At 43.5% G+C, this 15,338-nt stretch overlaps 1 protein-coding gene across 1 annotated transcript; it reads right to left on the bottom strand.

Moving 5' to 3' along the window:
* Positions 1 to 1,192: 1,192 nt before the first annotated feature.
* On the bottom strand, positions 1,193 to 4,398 carry LOC123180595 (Golgi apparatus membrane protein-like protein ECHIDNA). The gene is made up of 6 exons (XM_044592675.1): positions 4,209 to 4,398; positions 3,708 to 3,764; positions 3,411 to 3,614; positions 3,275 to 3,334; positions 2,053 to 2,179; positions 1,193 to 1,570 (listed from the first exon to the last, which is right to left on the bottom strand). The coding sequence occupies exons 1-6, from the start codon at positions 4,221 to 4,223 to the stop codon at positions 1,473 to 1,475; spliced, it is 561 nt and encodes a 186-aa protein (XP_044448610.1). The 5' UTR covers positions 4,224 to 4,398; the 3' UTR covers positions 1,193 to 1,472.
* Positions 4,399 to 15,338: the final 10,940 nt, after the last annotated feature.

Genomic DNA, 15,338 nt, shown 5'->3' with positions numbered 1-15,338 from the left:
GATCCACAGTCACTCGTGGTTTTTTCCTTGATGTTTTACTGTTTATTATCACTTTTTTTTTGCTTAAGTTATCACTTTTTTTGCGTATTGTTTGTTGTCACATTCAATCGTGTACACCACAGCTGTTCTGGATTGGGCATACAATCAAGGAGAAAAACATTGCATGACATTAACAAAGTGTATCAAAAAACCCGCGCGTGCGTACACACAGTGTATCAAAAAAAAAACATGCGCGCACACACAAAGTGTATCAATAACAAAAGAATCATTTCATATTCTTCTTTTCCCCTCTCGCAAAGGCGACTAGGGTAAAGTCTTCCTTCCCTCGATCTTTGCCGGTGCGCCCGTGAACTCGCCTTCTCTCTGCCTGCCGCTTGGACGACCGATGGCAGGGAGGGTAATCATTGTGCCTCAGTTACGGCTTAGTACATAGTTTAGGATTTTAGTCTCTCTGCCTGCCGCTTCGACGGCCGATGGCAGGGAGGGTAAATCATTGTGCCTCAGTTACGGCTTAGTACATAGGTTAGGATTTTAGTCTCTCTGCCTGCCGCTTCAACTGCCGATGGCAAGGAGGTAATCATTGTGCCTCAGTTACGGCTTAGAGCAAGTATAATAAGCTTATGTAAGCAGGTTGTAAGAATTAAAATATATTTTTTCTGCTAACGTGGAGGGAAGAGAAGAAGAGCCGGCTACAGAATAAGAGCCAGCTGCAGCACGTGCTTCTAGGCATTATGTAAGAGTGAGAGGTGGGCCATGTATTAATGAAATAGCACATCTTTATATCTTACTATTATACTTAAAGGCTACAAGGTTGGCTATAGATGACATGGCAATGTCATACGGCCATCAGCTGGCGGTACTAATTTGCTCTTAGTACACAGTAGGTTAGGATTTTAGTCATTAGTACATAGTAGGTTAGGATTTTAGTCATCGCAGGTGCTACGCTAGGCAGATGTCAACGATTCGTCTTCGAGTCCGCCTTTAAGGCTGCAATCCAATCTGTACATCAGAATTAGTCAAAGCTCTCATCGAGGCGACAAGGTTAGGGTTTCTCACAGATGGTGAAATTTGGTGTGAATTTGATTCAAGGTTCAACAACGACAACTACGCCTCCAAGGCGCTTAGTCCTTAAGGGCACATGCAAGAACTCAGGCAGGTCCAGCATGTGAGGAATCATAACAGAACTGTGTCCTTTTCACAAACAAAAAAGGCCTTCTGTATTGGAAGACATGCTTCGGACCTCTAGGCCACACCAGGGTACAAGAGAAGAAGTATGCTCTTTAGTACAGGAGAAAGTGTAAATTTACCTAGGGCTAATTAGTACGCTGTATTCCATCATAGTGTCACTCCAATCAAAATCGACCTACTTGGTATATAAGCCAAAATCACATGAAAACGGGATATCAGAAGCTGATCTTCTTTGACAGATGGTACACAGTTGTATGTAATTTTGGGCCTCTGTAATCTGGACTTCAGATACCGAATGCTGACTGAAGGGATGATGTGATGCGGGATGTGATGGCGTTTTGAGCGGCATTTTCAGCAAAAGCTCGGATGTTCTTCTTGGCATCTGTAGTATAAATGCCCACGATGAAGTGTGTCAGATTTGATAGGTATATCACAACAAGCTTCAACAAGCAACAAAGAACTTTTGTTTCTAGAAAGATGAATGGATAATACCGCTAAAGCAGAGCTCATAAAGTAAACGAAAGCAAAGTGGAATGCAACAGGCTAAATGAAGGTTGAAAGAACAAAAAACTCATGGCATTCTGTTGCTGCACATATGCAAAAGTAACTATCTGACTGTAAATCCAAGAAGCCAAACTGACAAGCTCAGTGCTCGAGAAAGGCCAGCAAAATATATCAAAGGTATGTAATGAAGTTACGCAGAACTGGAATTATGACATTTCTCAGTGAATCTTACTTCGAATAGATAATGTTGCTTACTTGCTTATCAGAATAATAAGCAGTTTGTCAGGGCAATGCACAACACAGTACAAAACAACTTCCCCCAATCTGATACATGTTGACAAGAATGTAAGTATGCCATACCTTTGTTGCATTTGGTGAACCCCACGATGTTTGCAAGGCTTAGAGTCAAGCAAACTCCAACAACAAGAAGGTAATCAGCTTCAAGTCTAATGAGTGAAAATATCCCAAGAATGATCCATGCAGCAGCCTGAAACATGGAGGGGCTATTATATATTATCTATTGTTCAAACAAAGCTACAGAAGTCTAATATAATTACGTACTACGCTAATTAGTAAGACAGTAGAGTGTATCAGAGGGATTAAAGAACACTTTCATAGATTACTGTAGTGTTGGCACAGAGGCTCAGTTATCTAGTACATCTTAAGACAAGCTTCCATTTTGATGCATCAGCTGCATTAGTTGAAAATTCTTCTAGAGAAACACAGCAGCCGAACTTAGTGCTGTGTACTATGGTCTAGCAGTAACAATGGGGAAAAGAACATAAGGACAGGTATAGGGGAAAAAATACAAACACATAACATTTACATTTAATAGATGCTAGTAGTAAAGGAATTGCTGATTTAGTATGAAGATAGAATCCCATTGTGAGCATATTTTTTTAGAATAGGGACTCACCCCAGTTTCATTAACCATGAAACCCAAATGTCAGGATACATCAAGTTACAAGGCCAAGGATGATAGCCATAATGCTACATCGGTATCTAGAACAAAAGGCGGATCATCTATGTATTTAACCATCATTGAGGTTTGTTTATGCAATACCTATCATGATCCTACAGTCCACCCAAGATAAAACTGAAACTATTTTTTTTATGTAAAAGCAGAAAGACAACGCATCATCTATGCGCATTTAACCATCACCAAGGATGTCTATGTTGACTTATCCTAATGGATCTTAACCACTGCTCTAGCACTCTTAACTATACACGTCATGTTTCTCCTGTTTAAAACAAGATCCTGTAGTTTGATGAAAATCAATGTAACATTGACCTTACAAATACCGACAACTGGTACATAGATATAGATATAGCTAAACCAAAAGGAGAACTAAAACAAGTAAGAAGATGCAGTAGGAAAATGTTGATAGTAAACTATGATGGCCTTCTATCTGAGCCTAGGACTAACTGATTGGTTCATGTTACCATGAACTGTAAACATTATCTAATGTCAAAATATGCTTGATCTCAATAGAAGAGCATGTAGATATGCCAAATCACTAAATTTGTTGAACTCATGCATGCACTCCATTAAACCCTCAATTAAAGATAACATATCACTTACGTTCAAGTAAAGAGTCCACCAGAACAGCCACGAGTCCTTTTTGTTCATCCGAGCGAGAGACTGCAAGGAAACACTTCGGTCATCAATTCACCATTCAAACAGCAGAAGAGACGTCAAACACAAAACAAGCACGAACCTCCCCGTCAAGGCACTCGAACTTCCACACACTGTTGCCATCATCGTCAATCTCATTCCACCACCGCAGCCCGACGAGTATCCTTCCGCTGACATTCTTCACCACCCAGAAGTCAAGCGCAGCGAGGAGAACGGTGATGACAAAGATGATGACGAAGCTCTTCACGAAGAGCGAGAAGAGGATGTAGAACGCCAGCGCCGACGCCTTTTGCAGAGACACACAAAAATGAATAAGCATCCAATGCAAGAAACAGCCCTAAGTAGCGCATGTGGGTTCCATGGAAGAAGAATCAGGTACCTTGAAGAGCACATGGAAGAGGCATGTTATAGGATTGGCATAGTTCTCGCTGACCACCTGCAACAACGTTCATGCCATCATTCATTCAGTCAGTCACATTGCAACAGATCTAAAACTGGCCAGAAGAGATTAGACTCCCAGCCACAGGATTTAACAGTGGGCCAATTAAGCCCAAGAAACCAGCTCAATTACATCCTCCTATTATTATCCTACTAGACGAAACCAAATCTTGATCTAATTTAGCCCAGATCTCATGCGACCGAGTAGGTATGTATGTATCTCTTGCGACCAATCGAGGTTCAGGCACAGTTCCAAGAAACCCCCTGACTGGATCCGACGCGGGATACAAGAACCCTAATCCAAGAAAACGCTAGATCTTGGGCAAGTCCTTCCTCCTACTCGAGGTAGAGGTGAAGCGAAGAGCTCGGATCCGAACTTCCGTGCGGAGACGAAGAAGACGACGACGAGGTGGGTGGGGGAATGGGATTAGGGGATAATCACCTGGGGCCGATCCATGGATCCTCTTGGCTCTGCCTCCGGGACGCCTCTTTCTTCTTGCCTTGGGTGCTAAGGATGCGCCAGCTTTGGGCTTTCGTTGCTTCCTTCGCGCGGTCGCGCCCTGGCTCTACCGAGGGGAGAAAGAGGGATCGGGGAGGCGAGGTGAGGTACAGTCAAGTAAACCGCGGGTTATTTTCCACTTATTTTCCGAACTTTTATATTGGCACTTGGTATAGAGAAAAGGGGGTACAACTGTAATTCGTTCTTTTTTTTAGAAAATTTTCATTCATATCACGAATCAATACAAAGGAGTTGACTCTTAGAAGCACATTGAAACGCAAACACAAAGGACCATGAACATCTAGAGTACCCTAAGACAACCATAACACAAGAAGACTCCGGGGCCCTGTGTCATTATCCCTGAATCTTGAGAGAACACCCCTGCAACAGAAGGATCTGCAACCAGTCGCAAGCAGGTCATCATCTTCAACCACGGTACAATTGTCGCCACGCTGCTCCCTCCTTTCTTGACACCAGCGCTGAGAGGGCATGAACATCAATCCAACACACGTGCAACAGCTGTCGTCATCTTTGGCTTTGAGTACTGCGAAAATTGTCCCTTCCAGAAGAAAGAGAACTCGAGTCATCCGACCGGTCCAGCACCGCGGCCGGGCCATCTGCCCGGACAAAGCAGGATCTCCCACCAACATCAGCGCAGAGGAAGGAGAAGAACAGCAACAACAAATCATACCAACAAGGAAGAAGAAGGATCTTCGTCTCCCTGCATCCATCACCCATCTGAGGACCCAAACGGCCAGTGCCGATGGACCTCTAGCCACCATAGCCTACATCGTTCATTTGGTTTATACTATATCGAAGAAAAATGGCAGTAATCTTTCTTTTAATCTTTTATTTAAAAGAAGAAAACAGGGAAAGACCTCTAATGCCTCGAAGCTCCATTAGTTTAGGTAAAACCCTTAAAGCATCTCTAGCAGACCCCGTATAAGTAGTTAAACCCGTAAAATAACCGCTTTTTACAGTTTCAGTCGAAAAAACGGATCCGAACAGACCCCTTAAAATCGTCCGACCCTTAAAAAATTTTACAGGGCCCTCTGAACACATGCCCGAGACCCGTGTATCTTCAGTTTCGGAGGCAATTTTGCCACAGCCCGAATACCATTCAACGCTAGCAGTTGGGGAATTTCAGCTCCCGCCAACACCTTGAAGCTCGCCGCCTGCAGCGACCGCACCGCCACTGCCCGGCCGCGCTAGCTGAATCGATGCAAGCAAGCTAGCTAGCTAGCTACGGCCGCGCTAGCTAGCTGAGTCCGGTCGCGCGCGCTCGGCCGCCTGCACAAGCCCGTAAAAACGGTTTTCCGTGAACTGTAAAAGCGATATAAGGGGTTTGCTAGAGATGCTCTTAAATTCAACCGGCTGATCCAATGAAAAAGATCAGTCGGCCACACGGCCGTTCAATTAGAGTTAATCGACGCCACATGTTATTGGCCCTATCTTGAGCTTCACCACCAGCTCCTATAAAAAAAGTGAATTCCGGATTTTACTCCCTATTTTGACATTTTTGACACTAATTACCTCATTTAGCGAGATTTCATCCGTTTTACCCTATTTAGCAAAAGTGTTGCCACAATTTACCCTATTTAAAATATTGTGTGTGTTCTGACCGGCGGGTCACAATTGTCAGGTCCAGCTAGCATGCGGCGTGGACGTTTTTTCCTGACTATTTCCCCCCCTACTGAACTCGTTCCCAGTTTGAAGTATTCTGATGGGACGATAGTACTTGATCAGCATGACATGTTATAATTGAATTAATTATAGGAGAAATTGTTACTAATATAATCTGAAATGATGTATGTCTTTTTAGTATTATCATATATGGCCTTAAGTATGCTTGATTGTGTGCATCAGATTAAAGTGGTGTGATTATACTACTTTACTAACTCTGATGCACCTACATATCTGAATATATAGGTAGGAATTATGTTAACCGGTACAGAGTTAATACATGTACAGCCTGTCTTTATTGTTGTATTTTGTGCAGAGGTGATAGCATTTGTTGCTACTTGCTAGCTGTAAAGGAATTTTGGATGTCTGTATCTTAAAATGCATGCTGAAACAAGTTTGTTTACCTTATTAGAATATATTATGATTGCAGCCACTAATTCATTTTTATTTATTTTTGCACAAAGCGAATGGCAACCGAGATGTGGAGTGTTAGCATATTTTACATGTCTGCGGATACAAGATGCCACAGCCAGAGATAATTGAGAGGGATTTCATTGGTTATTTTGATATAAAGGAGAAGATGAAGGAATTGTGTTTCAGCCCTTGGGACAGCGTTTATTATCAGAAGAAGGGGACCAACGGGAACTCCATGGTTGGGTTAACAAATGATGCAAGCATGATAAACATGCGAGGGGAATTTGATGCTTATAAGAAAATTAATTTGCATGTTTGATTGGGGACGAGCAACGCAAGCGAGAAGCGACGGGAGGCGAGCGTGGCGCGCGGCCGACTCGGGCGCTCTGCATTGGACGTGACGCGAGCGACCTCCATTGGGCTGAGCTGGTCACGAGAAGCTGCGCAGCCCTGTTCAACAGTGAGAAAAATAGCCAGGAAAAACCACCGATGTGGCAGTCCAGCTGGACCTGACAATTGTGACCCACCGATCAAAAGCTCAAAAAAATTAAACAAGGTAAATTGTGGCAACACTTTTGCTAAATGGGGTAAAACAGATGAAAACTCGCTAAATTGGGTAATTAGCGTAAAAAAGTCAAAATTGGGGGTAAAAACCAGAATTAACTCATAAAAAAACTCCTCATAAATATGGTTTTACCGGGTGTTCTTATAATCTAAGGGAGGTTGACACGTGAGCTGCTTTTGCAGTTACCCTAAATATCTTTTCCTAAAAATGGTATTTGTTGGTGGCGGCGCGTTGACGTGGCAGTTTTATAGGAGTGTTTAGGGGAAGGGTCACCCCCCTAGATGGAAGGGGAGTTGCGTTGATCATTTGGTGTCCCTAATTTCCCCCCGCCGGGAACTGTTGGAGCATTTTCTTTGGCCCAACTCGCCATAAACCAGACATTTTTACGGGAAAGGAGAACTATTAGTGATGCTCTTACTCTCCCAAAATATCTACTACTATCGTATCCTTAACCTCAGGAGTCACCTCCCACCGCTCATCTTCCCTCGCGCACTCTTCCTGTTGTCGCCATCGACACTCATCTACCCCACCGCTCTCATCTCTCTCTTTCTGCGACTCATCCAAAGCTCCAATTGAAGGAAATATGCCCTAGAGGCAATAATAAAGTTGTTATTTTATGTTTCCTTATTCATGATAAAGGTTTATTATTCATGCTAGAATTGTATTGATCGGAAACCTTAATACATGTGTGAATACATAAACAAACACTGTGTCCCTAGTGAGCCTCTACTAGACTAGCTCATTGATCAAAGATGGTTAAGGTTTGCTAACCATTGACATGAGTTGTCATTTGATAATGGGATCACATCATTAGGAGAATGATGTGATGGACAAGACCCATCCGTTAGCTTAGCATAATGATCGTTCAATTTTATTGCTATTGTTTTCTTCGTGTCAAATACATATTCCTTCGACTATGAGATTATGCAACTCCCGGATACCGGAGGAATGCCTTGTGTGCTATCAAACGTACAACGTAACTGGGTGATTATTGTTGGGGAACGTAGTATTTCAAAAAAATTCCTACGATCACGCAAGATCTATCTAGGAGAAGCATAGCAACGAGCGAGGAGAGTGTGTCCACATACCCTTGTAGACCGAAAGCGAAAGAGTTTAGTAACGCGGTTGATGTAGTCGAACGTCTTCGCGATCCATCCGATCAAGTACCGAACACACGGCACCTCCGCGATCTGCACACGTTCAGCTCGGTGACGTCCCTCGAACTCTTGATCCAGTTGAGGCCGAGGAAGAGTTCCGTCAGCGACGTCGTGGTGACGGTGATGATGAAGTTACCGGCACAGGGCTTCGCCTAAGCACTACGACGATATAACCGAGGTGTGTAACTGTGGAGGGGGGCACCGCACATGGCTAAAAGATCAACTTGTGTGTCTTTGGGGTGCTCCCCTCCCCCGTATATAAAGGAGGGAGGGAGGAGGCGGCCGGCCTAGGGGGCGCGCCAAGCATAGGGAGTCATACTAGGACTCCCAAGTCCTAGTAGGATTCCCTTTCCTATTCGGAGTAGGAGAGAAGGAAAGAGAGGGAGAGGGAGAAGGAAAGGGGGGCTGTGCCCCCACCCCTTGTCCAATTCGGTTTGGGCAGGGGGGAGGCGTGCGCCACCTCTTGGCCCTTCTCCCCTCTCTCCACTAAAGCCCAATAAGGCCCATTACTTCTCCCGGTGAATTCACGTAACTCCCCGGTACTCCGAAAAATACCCGAATCACTTGGAACCTTTTCGATGTCCGAATATAGCCTTCCAATATATGAATCTTTACCTCTCGACCATTTTGAGACTCCTCGTCATGTCCGTGATCTCATCCGGGACTCCGAACAAACTTTGGTACATCAAATCACATAACTCATAATACAAATCGTCATCGAACGTTAAGCGTGCGGACCCTACGGGTTCAAGAAACTATGTAGACGTGACCGAGACACATCTTCGGTCAATAACCAATAGCGGAACCTGGATGCTCATATTGGCTCCTACATATTCTACGAAGATTTTTATCGGTCAAACTGCATAACAACATACGTTGTTCCCTTTGTCATCGGTATGTTACTTGCCCGAGATTCGATCGTCGGTATCATCATACCTAGTTCAATCTCGTTACCGGCAAGTATCTTTACTCGTTCTGTAATGCATGATCCCGCAACTAACTCTTTAGTCACATTGCTTGCAAGGCTTATAGTGATGTGCATTACCGAGAGGGCCCAGAGATACCTCTCCGATACACGGAGTGACAAATCCTAATCTCGATCTACGCTAACCCAACAAACACCTTCGGAGACACCTGTAGAGCATCTTTATAATCACCCAGTTACGTTGTGACGTTTGATAGCACACAAGGTGTTCCTCCGATATTCGGGAGTTGCATAATCTCATAGTCAGAGGAACATGTATAAGTCATGAAGAAAGCAATAACAATAAAACTCAACGATCATAATGCTAAGCTAACGGATGGGTCTTGTCCATCACATCATTCTCTAATGATGTGATCTCGTTCGTCAAATGACAACACATGTCTATGGTCAGGAAACATAACCATCTTTGATTAACAAGCTAGTCAAGTAGAGGCATACTAGGGACACTCTGTTTTGTCTATGTATTCACACATGTACTAAGTTTTCGGTTAATACAATTCTAGCATGAATAATAAAAATTTATCATGATATAAGGAAATATAAATAACAACTTTATTATTGCCTCTATGGCATATTTCCTTCAATTATAAAGATGCTCTACAGGTATCTCCGAACGTGTTTGTTGAGTTAGCATAGATCGAGATTAGGATTTGTCACTCCAAGTATCGGAGAGGTATCTCTGGGCCCTCTCGGTAATACACATCATAAGCTTGCAAGCAAATGACTAAGGAGTTAGTCACGAGGTGATGTATTACGGAACAAGTAAAGAGACTTGCCGGTAACGAGATTGAACTAGGTATAAAGATACCGACGATCGAATCTCGGGCAAGTAACATACCGATGGACCAAGGGAATTACGTATGTTGTCATAACGGTTCGACCGATAAAGATCTTCGTAGAATATGTAGAAGCCAATATGGGCATCCAGGTTCCGCTATTGGTTATTGACCGGAGAGGTGTCTCGGTCATGTCTACATAGTTCTCGAACCCGTAGGGTCCGCACGCTTAACGTTCGATGACGATATAGTATTATATGAGTTATGTGATTTTGTGACTGAATGTTGTTCGGATACCTGGATGAGATCACGGACATGACGAGGAGTCTCGAAATGGTCGAGAGGTAAAGCTTGATATATATGACGATGGTATTCGGACACCGGAAGTGTTTCGGGGGGTATCGGGTACTTATTGGGTCACCGGAAGGGGTTCCGGGCACCCCCGGCAAAACATATTGTCCTTATGGGCCAAGAGGGGAAACACACCAGCCACAAGGAGCTGGTGCACCCCCCATATGGGCCGGCCTAGGGAGGAGAAGGAAAGGGGAGAAGGGAAAGGAAAGTGTGGATTAGGATTCCCACTTCCTTCCCTCTCCCCCCCTCTTTCCTTCCCCCTCGGGAAAACATGGCGGGGGGCGTAGGGCAAGGCAGGGCCCCTAGGGGGCCGGCGGCCAGCCCTAGGGTGTGCCTTGACATCTCCCCTCCCCACCCACCTATATATATGTGGGAGGGGGCGCCTAGCACACACCAGATCAATTGTTAGCCGTGTGCGGCGCCCCCCTCCACCGTTTACACCCCCGGTCATATTTTTGTAGTGTCTAGGCCAAGCCCCGTGGAGATCACTTCACCATCACTGTCACCACGCCGTCGTGCTGACGGAACTCATCTACTACCTCGACGTCTTGCTGGATCAAGAAGGCGAGGAACGTCACCGAGCTGAACGTGTGCAGAACGTGGAGGTGTCGTGCGTTTGGTACTTGATCGGTTGAAGCACGAAGAAGTTCGACTACATCAACCGCGTTGTGAAACGCTTCTGCGTACGGTCTACGAGGGTACGTATACACACTCTCCCCCTCGTTGCTATGCATCTCCATGGATAGATCATTGCGTGTGCGTAGAATTTTTTTGTTTTCCATGCAACGTTTCCCAATAGTGGCATCATGAGCCAGGTCTATGCATAGATGATATGCACGAGTAGAACACAAAGAGTTGTGGGCGGTGATAGTCATACTGCTTACCACCAACGTCTTATTTTGATTCGGCGGTATTGTGGGATGAAGCGGCCCGGACCAACCTTACATGTCCATGCACATGAGACCGGTTCCACCCACTGACATGCAACTAGTTTCGCATAAAGGCGGCTGGCGGGTGTCTGTTTCTCCTACTTTAGTTGAATCGATTTTGACTGCGGCCGGTCCTTGAAGAAGGTTAAAACAGCAAACTTGACGAAACACCATTGTGGTTTTTGCGTAGGTAAGAAGGTTCTTGCTAGAAGCCCGCAGCAGCCACGTAAAACTTGCAACAACAAAGTAGAGGACGTCTAACTTGTTTTTGCAAGGCATGTTGTGATGTGATATGGTCAAGACATGATGTGATGAACATTATTGTATGAGATGATCATGTTTTGTAAGTTATCGGCAACCGGCAGGAGCCTTATGGTTGTATCTTTATTGTATGAAATACAAATGCCATTTAATTGCTTTACTTTATCACTATGTGTTAGCGATAGTTGTAGAAGCAATAGTTGGCGAGACGACCATGACGCAATGATGGAGATCAAGAGTGTCGAGCCAGTGACAATGGAGATCATGACGATGCTTTGGAGATGGAGATCAAAAGCACGAGATGATGATGGCCATATCATGTCACATATTTTGATTGCATGTGATGTTTATATTTTATGCATCTTATTTTGCTTAGTACGACGGTAGCATTATAAGATGATCCCTTCACTAAATTTCAAGGTAAAAGTGTTTTCCCTGAGTATGCACCGTTGCTACAGTTCGTCGTGTTGAGACACCACGTGATGATCGGGTGTGATAGACTCTACGTTCACATACAACGGGGGTAAGACAATTTTGCACATGTAGAATACTTGGGTTAAACTTGACGAGCCTAGCATGTACATACATGGCCTCAGAACATTGGAGACCGAAAGGTCGAACATGAATCATATAGTAGATATGATCAACATAGAGATGTTCACCATTGATGACTACCCCATCTCACGTGATGATCGGACATGGGTTAGTTGATTTGCATCACGTATCACTTAGATGGCTTGAGGGATGTCTATTTAAGTGGGAGTTCTTAAGTAATTTGATTAATTGAACTTAATTTGTCATGAACTTAGTCCTGATAGTATTTGCATATCTAAGTTGTAGATCAATGGCCCGTGCTACCGTTCCCCTGAATTTTAATGCGTTCCTAGAGAAAGCTAAGTTGAAAGATGATGGTAGAAACTACACGGATTTGGTCCATAACTTGAGGATTATCCTCATTGCCGCACAGAAGAATTATGTCTTTGATGCACCGCTAGGTGAAAGGCCTGCTGCAGGAGCAGATGCTGATGTTTTGAAACGTCTGGCAAGCTCGATCTGATGACTACTTGATAGTTCATTATGCCATGCTTTACGGCTTAAAACCGGGACTTCAAAGACGTTTTGAACGTCATGGAGCATACGAGATGTTCCAAGAGTTGAAGTTAATATTTCAAGCAAATTCCTGGGTTGAGAGATATGAAGTCTTCAACAAGTTCTATAGCTGCAAGATGGAGGAGAACAGTTCTGTCAGTGAACACATGCATACTCAAAATGTCTGGGTATTATAATCACTTGACTCAGTTGGGAGTTGATCTTCCAGTTGATCGTGTCATTGACAGAGTTCTTCAATCACTGCCACCAAGCTATAAAGGCTTCATGATAAACTATAATATGCAAGGGATGAAAAAAACAATTCCCGAGTTCTTCGCAATGCTTAAGGCCACGGAGTTATAAATCAAGAAGGAGCATCAAGTGTTGATGGTTAACAAGACCACTAGTTTCAAGAAAAAGGGCAAGGGAAAGAAAGGGAACTTCAAGAAGAATGGCAAGCAAGTTGCCACTCCCGGGAAGAAGCCCAAAGTTGGACCCAAGCCTGAAACTGAGTGCTTCTACTGCAAAGGGACTGGTCACTGGAAGCGAAACTACCCAAGTATTTGGTGGATAAGAAGGATGGCAAAGTGAACAAAGGTATATTTGATATACATGTTATTGATGTGTACCTTACTAATGCTCGTAGTAACACCTGGGTATTTGATACTGGTTCGGTTGCTCATATTCGTAACTCAAAATATGACCAATGGATTAAATGAAGATTGGCTAAGGACGAGGTGACGGTGCGCGTCGGGAATGGTTCCAAGGTCCATGTGATCGCCGTCAGCACGCTACCTCTACATCTACCTTCGGGATTAGTTTTAAACCTGAACAATTGTTATTTGGTGCTAGCGTTGAGCATGAACATTATATCTGGATCTTGTTTAGTGCGAGACGGTTATTCACTTAAATCAGAGAATAATGGTTGTTCTATTTATATGATTAATTTCTTTTATGGTCATGCACCCTTGAAGAGTGGTCTATTTATCTTGAATCTCGATTGTAGTGATACACATATTCATAATATTGATGCCAAAAGATGCAAAGTTGATAATGATAGTGCAACATATTTGTGGCACTGCCGTTTAGGTCATATTGGTGTAAAGCGCATGAAGAAACTCCATGCAGATGGGCTTTTGGAATCAAAATATTGTGAATCATTTGATACTTGCGAACCATGCCTCATGGGCAAGATAACTAAAACTCCGTTCTCCGAAACAATGGAGCGACCCAATGACTTGTTGGAAATAATACATACCGATGTATGCGATCCGATGAGTGTTGAGGCATGCGGCAGGTATCGTTATTTTCTTACCTTCACAGATGATTTGAGTAGATATGGGTATATCTACTTAATGAAACACAAGTCTGAAACATTTGAAAAGTTTAAAGAATTTCAGAGTGAAGTAGAGAATCATCGTAACAAGAAAATAAAGTTTCTATGATCTGATCGCGGAGGCGAATATTTGAGTTACAAGTTTGGCCTTCATTTAAAACAATGTGGAATAGTTTCACAACTCACGCCACCTGGAACACCACAACGTAATGGTGTGCCTGAACATCGTAATCGTACTTTTTTTGGATATGGTGCATTCTATGATGTCTCTTGCTGATTTACCACTATCGTTTTGGGGTTATACACTAGAGACAGTTGCATTCACGTTAAATAGGGCACCATCTAAATCCGTTGAGACGACACCGTATGAACTGTGGTTTGGCAAGAAACCTAAGCGGTCGTTTCTTAAAGTTTGGGGTTGCGACACTTATGTCAAAAGGCTTCAGCCTGATAAGCTCGAACCCAAATCGAAGAAGTGCATCTTCATAGGATACCCTAAGGAAACAATTGGGTACACCTTCTACCACAGATCCGAAGGCAAGATTTTTGTTGCCAATAATGGAACCTTTCTAGAGAAGGAGTTTCTCTCGAAAGAAGTGAGTGGGAGGAAAGTAGAACTTGATGAGGTAATCATACCTTCTCCCGAATTGGAAAGTAGCACATCAGAGAAATCCATTCCCATGATGCCAACACCAACTAGAGAGGAAGAAAATGATAATGACCAGGAAACTTCAGATCAAGTTGCTATTGAACCTCATAGGTCAACCAGAGCACGATCCGCACCAGAGTGGTACGGTAATCCTGTTTTGGAAGTCATGTTATTAGATCAAGGCGAACCTACGAACTATGAAGAAGCTAAGATGAGCCCAGATTCCAACAGATGGCTTGAGGCCATGAAATCTGAGATAGGATCCATGTATGAGAACAAAGTGTGGACTTTGGTGGACTTGCCCGATGATTGGCAAGCCATAGAGAATAAATGGATCTTCAAGAAGAAGACTGACGCTGATGGTAATGTTACTGTCTACAAAGCTCGACTTTTCGCAAAAGGTTTTCGACAAGTTCAAGGGGTTGACTACTAGGAGACTTTCTCACCTGTAGTGATGCTTAAGTCCGTTCGAATCATGTTAGCAATTGCCGCATTTTATGATTATGAAATCTGGCAAATGGACATCAAAACTGCATTCCTTAATGGATTTCTTAAAGAAGAGTTGTATATGATGCAACCTGAAGGTTTTGTCGATCCTAAAGATGCTAACAAAGTGTGCAAGCTCCATCGATCCATCTATGGACTGGTGCAAGCATCTCAGAGTTGGAATATACGCTTTGATGAGGTGATCAAAGCATATGGTTTTATACAGACTTTCGATGAAGCCTGTATTTACAAGAAAGTGAGTGGGAGCTCTGTAGCACTTCTAATATTATATGTAGATGGCATATTGTTGATTGGAAATGATATAGAATTTCTGGATAGCATAATAGGATACTTGAATAAGAGTTTTTCAATGAAAGACCTCAGTGAAG

The sequence above is a fragment of the Triticum aestivum genome, chromosome 1D (assembly GCF_018294505.1).
Source record: "Triticum aestivum cultivar Chinese Spring chromosome 1D, IWGSC CS RefSeq v2.1, whole genome shotgun sequence".
Classification (NCBI taxonomy): domain Eukaryota; kingdom Viridiplantae; phylum Streptophyta; class Magnoliopsida; order Poales; family Poaceae; genus Triticum; species Triticum aestivum.
Note: the sequence above shows the minus strand (reverse complement) of the source record. Positions and strands in the feature narration are given on the sequence as shown.